The sequence below is a fragment of the Sinocyclocheilus rhinocerous genome, unplaced genomic scaffold (genome assembly GCF_001515625.1).
Source record: "Sinocyclocheilus rhinocerous isolate Xijiao unplaced genomic scaffold, SAMN03320098_v1.1 scaffold7355, whole genome shotgun sequence".
Taxonomy (NCBI): Eukaryota; Metazoa; Chordata; class Actinopteri; order Cypriniformes; family Cyprinidae; genus Sinocyclocheilus; species Sinocyclocheilus rhinocerous.
The window spans coordinates 82975-92476 of record NW_015659699.1 but is presented as its reverse complement, the minus strand read 5'-3'; the positions used below and the strand labels follow the sequence as shown (position 1 = coordinate 92476).

Here is a 9502-nt window from a genome sequence, read left to right as displayed (position 1 = left end):
TTTTTACAGCGTTGCTCATTATAACCAATCACACACGAGTCTGTTGAGCTTAGGAATGCAGTAGCCAATCAGAGGCGTCCAAACTAGTCATCGCTGAAACTCCAGAGTTTTGTTTTTTTTCAGACTGAAACTCACGAATTCCCTCATCATAAACAACAAAGTGCAGATGTACTTATGAGTGCTCATTTAGAGTGTGTTCTTTCACTGCATGATTCAGTCTAATAAAATGCATTTAGAATGCTCCCAAAATTCAAGATATGGGGGCAGAAAATTTATATATTTATATCATTTCATATAGTTGATCAATATCGCATGAAGAGTGCCATTTTTTCGCAAAAATCACAAATGTGACATTTATTTTATACAACAGTTCAATAAACAAGAAGTTAATATTAAGAGACTTACGTTTTAGACGCTATATTGCCTATTTTTTGCTCTATTTCGCCAACAAAAATGGATCCAAACAAAGCCACAGCACTGTTTTGTGTCTCTGAGCAACATGACGGTGATTCGTTCCTGAATGAATCAAGCGTTTAAATGATTCGGTTCAATCACAATGACTCACTTATTAACAGTGACTTGCTGCCACCTACTGGCGGTTTTAATTTCACATTTTAAAGTACCTTTTTATATATTTTTTAATCATTTCAAATATCAGTATTCACCGTTTTAAGATTAAAATATCGAAACATTATTTATGCATTTGTAACTGCAGGTTAAAACATTCGTGCCTTGCATTAAACCATGTGTATATGCATCTAATGCCACTTCAGACGCAGCTTCTGTGTCGCATTGCATGACTTTTGTTGATAATGATTTTATTTGTTTGGTAACAGCCCCAAATGTCTTATTATTGTTTATTGATTAAATGTAAGAATTTGACACACTTCTAGAAAAAAAATGGCTTTACAAAGGTAAAACTGCCCATAAAGGGTAAAAATCATTTTAAACTTGTTGGAAAAGATTAATTTCTAGCACTGCTGTGAACTGGCCAGCACACAGAGGCAGTCCTGCAGTGCAACACACTCAGCAAAAAACTGATTATCAATCATTACCGATAAAATCCCAGAAATATGTGACCCTGTCTGTGAAAACCCAGCTAAAGTCAGTTTTTGGTGATTTATTGTTTTCTGTATAAAATCATCCTTCATAAGGTAAAGAACATTCTGTTAAAATGTAACATTGATATCTTTATTACTGATTGAGTAAGACTGTCAAAGATTGAAATCATAGTGAAATTAATGGTTGAAATCAAACTTTGATGCTTATCTCATAATTAGATTTTGAGACTTTAGCCTGGATTTCACAGAGAGGGTCACATGTAGAGAGATCATCTTTTGTCAACATCGCACACCCCTAGGCTAGATATTTAATTCTTCTTTGCTAAGTGATTGTTTGGTACACCTAATTCACTGATTATCGTAAAATAATCTTTTATCTTAGAATTAGGTTTTCTCTACGATAACGAGGAGGACAAGACAAAAAATATGCATCATATGTATATAAAGTTTTATTTTATTTATTTATTTATTTTGGGGGGGTGGCTGGATAGGGGGACCCACCAAGAGCTTTGACACAATTCGAACACTGGATAGAACAATATTAGAAAATCTGGAATCTGAGGGAGCAAAAAAATCTAAATATTGAGAAAATCATCTTTAAAGTTGTCCAAATGAAGTTCTTAGCAATGCATATTACTAATCAAAAATTAAGTTTTGATATATTTACAGTAGGACATTTACAAAATATCTTCATGGAACATGATCTTTACTTAATATCCTAATGATTTTTGGCGTAAAAGAAAAATCTATAATTTTGACCCATACAATGTATTGTTGGCTATTGCTACAAATATACCCCAGCGACTTAACACTGCTTTTGTGCTGCAGGCTCACAGATGGTTTCTAGATGATTTCTGATCTGATCTATTTACTGAGACGACTGTGTGTGTGTGTTTCAGCCAAAACTGTGTAAGACTTTTTCTTCACACAGAAACTTAAGAGTCACATGCTCAAGATTACTGTAATAATACCAGACCTGAACGAGAGAGAGAGAGAGACTGTAATTCACTCTAACCTCGAGCAGCTAAACTGTGTTTAAATATGAGATTCAGTAGTTTGACTCAAACACCGTAATTTATGATCTGAGGCAGTCTGTGGAGAAACTCCCTTTAGTCCCATTCAGTGACGTCTGTAATTGGAAGAAACTGTCATTAATAATAAAGTAAATAGTTTCATTTAGAGTCTAGATAAGAGCTCATTCTGTGTGAGAGAGAGTCTGGTGTGTTTGTAAAGGCGAGTGTTTTGACTAATTTGATACTGTGATATCAGTGTCACTCACACACACACACACACTCTCTCTCTCTCTCTCTCTCTCTCTCTCACACACACACACACACACGCACACTTTCTCACATACACGCACAAACACACACTCACTCACACACACTCTCTCTCACACACACACACACACTTTCACACACACACACTTTCACACACACACACACACACACACAGCTTAAACACACAAAGCTCCAGCTGAGTTCAGATTTGAAGGTGAAGGACGATCGGTGGATGTTTGACCCACTTTCATGAACTATTTAATCAGTAAATGAAAGCAGATTTCCTCCGTATGAGCGTCCTGCAGTCAGACACTATATACGCACTGCGGTATATATCGTCATTTCAGTCACACACCAGGGTGTTGAACTTTTAGGAGCCTCTTCTGCTCACCAAAGCTGCATTTATTTGAAATAGAAATCTTTTGTAACATTATAAATGCCTTTTCTGTCACTTTTGATCAATTTGATGATCTTTTGAACGGTGGTGTATATGTATAGTGTATTGTAAAATAAAATGCAGTAATGAACATGACTCTGTTCTCAGACTGACAGCGGTTTGTGTTTGAGAGTCACTGACCTCTAGTAGTTCTGCAGTGACCCCTGATGACCTGGGGTCGTTGTGTTGTGTTTGACTGCAGGAATGATGGTTTGGTTTGAAATCTCAGGAAGCTGGTTTTGTGTGTTGGACTCGGTGTGATTTGGTTTGGGTTCAGTCAGTGCAGGTGTGTTTGTTATCTGTGAACGCTCTGATAAAGTCACTGCTGTTATCTCTGCGTTTATGGAGCTTGAGTGCCATGAGCTTCATAGCGTTTATCAGAGATGCTCATCTGAGATGTGTGTCATTTAATTCATTTAGCGTTTGATGGAGTCACGTACAGAGACGCTGGATCTAATCATGAAGATTCATCTCCGTTTGCATCTTCATGATTACACATCTTATGATTCATTTACATTTCATTATTTAGCAGTTGCTTTTATCCAAAGTGAATACAACAAGCGATTCTTCACAAGTGCTCGTAATATACACACTACCAGTCAAAAGCTTTTTTTAAAGCAGTCTTTTCTGCTCGCCAAGCCTGCATTTATTTGACCCAAAATAGAATTAATATTGTGAAATATTTTTACTATTTAAAATAACTGTTTTCTATGTGAATATGTGTTAAACTGTAATTTATTTCTGTGATGTGCAGCTGTATTTTCAGCATCATTACTCCAGTCTTCAGTGTCACATGATCTTCAGAAATCATGAAAATATGCTGATTATTAGAAACATTTCTGATTATTATCAATGTTGAAAACAGTCGTGCTGCACTAGTATCTGATGGCTTTGGTGAGCGGCTCCACTTGCACCGTCTCGTCCAGCTGATCTTTATGCAGCAGATCGATGAGGAAGTCCAGCGATCGCTCGTGAACGCTCATCTCCGAGTACAGCGTGCCCATGCGCTTGTACACCTCCACGCCGCACTGACTCAGAGCTCTGAGGAGCCAATCACACACGCAAACCACACACATCAACCCTTGCATCTGAAAAGAGCTTTCCTTGAGAAGCATTGCATTTATACACACTGAATTATGTGTGTGCATATGTATATATAACACTGCCATTCAGAAGTTTGGGATCAGTGAGATTTTTAATGGCGTCTCTTCTGCTCATCAAGGCTGTATTTATTTGATCAAAAACACAGTAAAAATGTCTAAATATTATTATAATTTAAAACAGCTGTTTTCTATGTGCATATCTGTTAAACTGTAATGTATTTCTGTGATGCGCAGCTGTATTTTCAGCATCATTACTCCAGTCTTCAGTGTCACATGATCTTCAGAAATCATGAAAATATGCTGATTATTAGAAACATTTCTGATTTATTATCAATGTTGAAAACAGTCGTGCTGCACAATATTTTTGCGGAAACTGTGATGCATTTTATTTTTCAGGATTCACAGATGAATAGAAAGTTCAGAAGAACAGCATTTATCCGAAATTGTTCAAAACATTCTTACTGTTCAAAAACTTTCGACTAGTAGTGTAAGGTTTCAGATATTGTTAACCAGATTCGTTTAGGTTTTTCTATGCTGTTTTTCAGCAGCAGCGTAGGTGCAGATGAGTTACTGTACCTCATTCTGGTTAGTTGTTTTCTGTAAGATGTTATAAAATAAAGCTGTTTGTTGATGTGGTGTTAAACACAGGTTTACACTGATCTGCTCTGCTGCAATCACAACAGTCTGTGCCAGTGAGCGAGTCTCATACACCGTAAGCTCTCTCTCTCTCTCTAATATTCTTGTTCTCGGTCAGAAACATTCATCAGCGCCGTCACGACCTCTTGCTGATTAACTGTGCTGAGAAACGCAGTTTATTTCTAACTAGTCCTGCGGTCTCTCTCTCTCGTCTGCGGTCGTCTGGCCATGTTTCTGTACTCGCTGCTGCGTCAGAAGGATGAAGATGAGGAGTTTGAGGTAGACAGACATCATCTCCGTCTCAGTGTTCATGGCTTTCAGTGTTTCTGCTGAAATATGTGTGTAATCCGCTCGTGTTCGCCGGGGCTGCTGTGAGCTCAGGCTGGGAGTAGAAAGGAACTCTGGGAAATTTAATTAAAAATCCCTGGTGTTCGAGCTCAGTTTTAAAGGAACGGCTTTCTGCCTCACGTCGTTCCAAACCGGTGTGACTTTCTTTCTTTAGTGGAGAACAACTTCAGATATTTTGAGTTCAGTGTTCCCAACATTCTCCAAACTATTCAACAGGAGGAAGTCATGCAGGTTTGAAAAGTCACGAGGGAGAGTAAATGATGAAAGTGTTCATTTCTGGGTGAACTATAGCCTACATGATTTCCAGGGAACCGTGTCTAGATCACTATTGCAGTAACCGGGTTAAATCAGTCCAGTGAGACACAGAAACGTGTGTTAAGGCTGAAGAGGAACTAGTCACTGAGTTTGATGAAGTTTCAGAGCTTCATCACATCTCTGAAGACTCATAAATGATGAACTTTATAATGCTGGTCTCTTTCTGGGTGGCTCTTGAAATCGGGTTTAAGGTAGTAATCTAGTGTTTGTGTTTCTGTAGTTATTATTGTAAACCTCATGATTAGTGTTTAACCAGCAGTCTTGATGTAAATGGTAGTTTAGCTGATACGGCTGAAGGTCAGAGTCACAGTCAGTCTGTTTCATTTCACAACACTCATTCTGTATAAATCGCTATAGAAATAAAGGAGATGTAACAAACTTTATGTGAGTATATGTATGCAGGTGACGTTAGATGTTTGTAATAGTTGACAACTGAAGGTTTGTGTGTTTATGTATATATATTCTGTTTATGTATATATATATATACTGTATTCTATATATAGTACCAGTCAAATGTTTGGACACACGAATGGGAAAGTGTCCAAACTTTTGACTGGTACTGTACTATACCAAAGAATATCGGCCGATATAGTGATATCGGCCTTTTTTCACTCCCTAATATCGGTATCGGTGCAAAAAACCCCATATCGGTCGGGCTCTAGTCATGACAAACCTAATTACTATTAGCTGATGTGAATCCCATGGTTAAAGTGTTTAATATTTATATGGCCGTGTGTACGATCTGATCTGATCTGCATCAAACACTGATGGCTGTGAGCAGCAGGTTGAGTTTCTCACTGGAATGTGGAGCTTATTCGGACCCCTGCGGACCCTTGGGCTGAAGCTCAGCCCGTCCGTCGTTCATTCACACGACACAAGGTGCTCTGTTTGCTCTGAGTGCCTTCTGTGCCTTCTGTGTTTTCACTCAGGTCTGTTCTGATGGCTCTCAGACTGCAGCGAACAACAGCGTTACATGCAGATAAATACATGTGACCAAACATATAACTGTGCATAATTAGGACAGCAAAATAAATAGCAAATTAACTTTTAATGGGAGTAAACATTGTTGGTCAGTTGTCCAATCGATCTCTTCTGCTGTACAGCATTTTATTCTTCAGCCGGTATTCTCTTAGTAGCCTAATTTTGTTGGACCTGTGAAGTTCATGGCTATATAAATGCATTGTATATTGATTTTTAAGTACATTTGTTACCTTTGTTACCAGACTTTTCAATGGCCCATCTCACACCTAACACGAGCAGCGTGCATTTAATTCAGCATCTGTATGATGAAAGACGTTTTCTTGATGACATGTTTAATGTCTGTTTTTTCATCCTTTTGGAAGTTCATCCTATCTGTTTAGTTGTGAACTTTTTAAATTTTTTTTATTTAGATCTTGTAATGTGTAATCCAGTGAAACGACAGGCTCTTGTGATGTGTGCAGGACTTCTCCAATCATTTAGTCTGGTTAAAGTCCTCCTCTTTCTTACAATCCACTACATGCTCATTTGGATCTGCATCCGTTTGAGAGCCACGCCCACATCTCAACATCCAATCAACAACCGATGCATAGAACCAAGTCCCGCCCTGTGTTTTTCGTTTCAATAATTTGTTACGCTCAGATGAATGTCACAATCATGAAGAAAAGATCTGATGCTGCTTCCGTTACGTCGAGACTTTTCAGTTTTTGGTCATCATCGTTATTAGACTTAAATGCAATGTTTTCAGTGTGAAATGTCAGTCGGGGGGAGAGTGACCGTCTGAAATATGCTGCTGCTGCTTTATGTTGATCCTGTTTTTCTTCTGCAGTCCCAGAAGTCCTGGATCGAACACAGTTTCACCAAGAGGGAATGTGTCTATATACTGCCCGTGTCAAAAGACCCGCACAGGTACGTCACGCGCTTCACGTTATTATTAAAGGCTCAGACTTTGTGTGTCATCCTGCAGCGTTTGTGCTGCAAGTCCAAACATCGCCGATGGGACTGAATCAAGCTCGAGTGCAACCGCATGACTTCATTCAATTGAGTTCATTTCACGTGTCGTTATCATGTGCATAGTAGTTCTGGTTTCCCTCTAATATGACTTTTGTTTGTTTTTGCAGATGCCTCCCAGGATGCCAAATCTGTCAGCAGCTCGTGCGGTGAGTGTCACGAAACATGACGTTTGACACAGTCGAGATGTTCAGATGGAGCGTGTGCTGATGTGTGTGTGTGTGTGTGTGTGTAGATGCTGCTGCGGGCGTCTGGTTCGGCAGCACGTGGGCTTCACCGCCACACTGGCAGTGAAATACTCAGACGTGCGCCTGACCGAGGGCGAGCTGTCCGATCTGGAGCAGTGGTCAGTGGAGAAGCACACGGAGGAGAGTGTTCTGATTGGTCGGGGGTTAATGATGTCACTCAGTGCAGTGTTCTGATTGGTCGGGGGTTAATGATGTCACTCAGTGCAGTGTTCTGATTGGTCAGGGTTAATGATGTCCTGGTCTGCTCTCTGCAGTATGTGCGTCTCTCCTATGACTCCCGTCCGGAGGCCATCCTGAGGCTCATGCTGAAGGAATGGCAGATGGAGCTGCCAAAGATCGTCATCAGCGTTCACGGTGGAATCCAAAACTTCGACCTGCATCCGCGGATCAAGCAGGTGGTGGGAAAAGGACTGATCAAAGCTGCTGTCACCACCGGAGCCTGGATCCTGACCGGAGGGGTCAACACAGGTCACACACTCATTACTAGTGCATCATGGGTACAGACGGGCGGCACCAGACACTCTACCTGCTGTACAGACGGCAGACTCAGCGAATATATGTGTGTGTGATTTCACAGCGGCAGTTACAGGATTAACTTGATTATCATAATGACAGTCATTTGAGTTTAAAGATCAGGTTGATACACTTTATTAGTGTTTACACACTCACAGTGCCTCTAAACACACACTCCCTTCTGAACACACACACTTCTGTAGAGGGGTCACGACCCCTTGAGGGTCACGGTCACTGTAAACCGCTGACTGTGAGTGTTTTTCCACTGTGTTTCCAGGTGTGGCCAAACATGTGGGTGACGCTCTGAAGGAACATATGTCCAGATCGGCTCGGAAAATCTGTACGGTGGGAATCGCACCCTGGGGAGTGATCGAAAACAGGAACGACCTCATCGGAAGAGACGTGAGACTCATTTATAACACGCGCGCACACACACACACACACACACACACACATACATATATGCGGCCCATTTATGACCCTTTTTATACGTGACCATCACTGTGAATCTCACTGAACAACTGCATCACGCCAACAAAACAATAGTTTCTTGAGCAGCAAATCAGCATATTAGAATGATTACTGAAGATCATGTGAAACTGAAGACTGGAGTAATGATGCTGAAAATACAGCTGCGCATCACAGAAATACATTACAGTTTAACAGATATTCACACAGAAAACAGCTTTTTTAATTTGTAATGATGTTACTCAGTTATACAATTTTACTCTTTTTACTGTATTTTTGATCAAATAAATGCAGCCTTAGTGAGCAGAAGAGACTTCTTTCACACACATTAAACAATATTAATGACCTTAAACTTCTGAACGGTAGTGTACAAACATCAATGATTTAAATATTACAACAGTAATGCTGGACAGTATGAACAAATTCTGTATCTTAAATCAGAAATAAATTAGTGTTTCAAATCACAAAAAATGTTTCAGAAGCATCTGTATGAAAGCATAAAATCATTGTCTTGTTTGTGTGTGTGTGTGTGCGTGTGTTCAGGTTGTAGCGCCGTACCAAACCCTGCTGAATCCTCTCAGTAAACTCAACGTGCTGAACAACTTCCACTCTCATTTCGTCCTGGTGGATGATGGGACAGTCGGGAAATATGGAGCTGAAGTCAAACTCAGGAGAGAGCTGGAGAAACACATTAACCTGCAGAGAATCCACGCCCGTGAGACACACACATACACACACAAACACACACACACACAGATAAATACACACACACACACACAGATAAACACACACTTTTGAGTCGTAAGCATCTGTTATCCTGCAGTCTTCATTCAGACTTTCACATGTAAGAATTACATTAAAGTGATAAACTAAAAAAAAAAACATAAATGCAAAACTAAGTGATCAGAAAGTCATAAATGTAATTTTTATACATATATTATAAATATATATATGTGAAATATAAATATATATATGAAACCTCCTACAGTACTGTTAAAAGTTTTAGGCACTTGTGTAAAAATTGATTTTCTTTATCAATTAACTTCTATTAACTAAATTAAATCAGAATTTGGTGTGAGCTTCCTTTGAGTTTAAAGCAGCTTTA

General features: G+C 39.5%; 1 protein-coding gene across 1 annotated transcript in view; it reads left to right on the top strand.

Annotated features, from left to right (window-relative positions):
* trpm7 (transient receptor potential cation channel, subfamily M, member 7) overlaps positions 1 to 9502 on the top strand; it is a 52985-nt gene that overhangs the window by 4696 nt on the left and 38787 nt on the right. Inside the window, 6 exon segments of the mRNA XM_016532782.1 lie at positions 6987 to 7066; positions 7279 to 7317; positions 7404 to 7559; positions 7640 to 7884; positions 8207 to 8331; positions 8941 to 9159. Of these exon segments, the coding sequence (XP_016388268.1) occupies positions 6987 to 7066; positions 7279 to 7317; positions 7404 to 7559; positions 7640 to 7884; positions 8207 to 8331; positions 8941 to 9159 (864 nt within the window).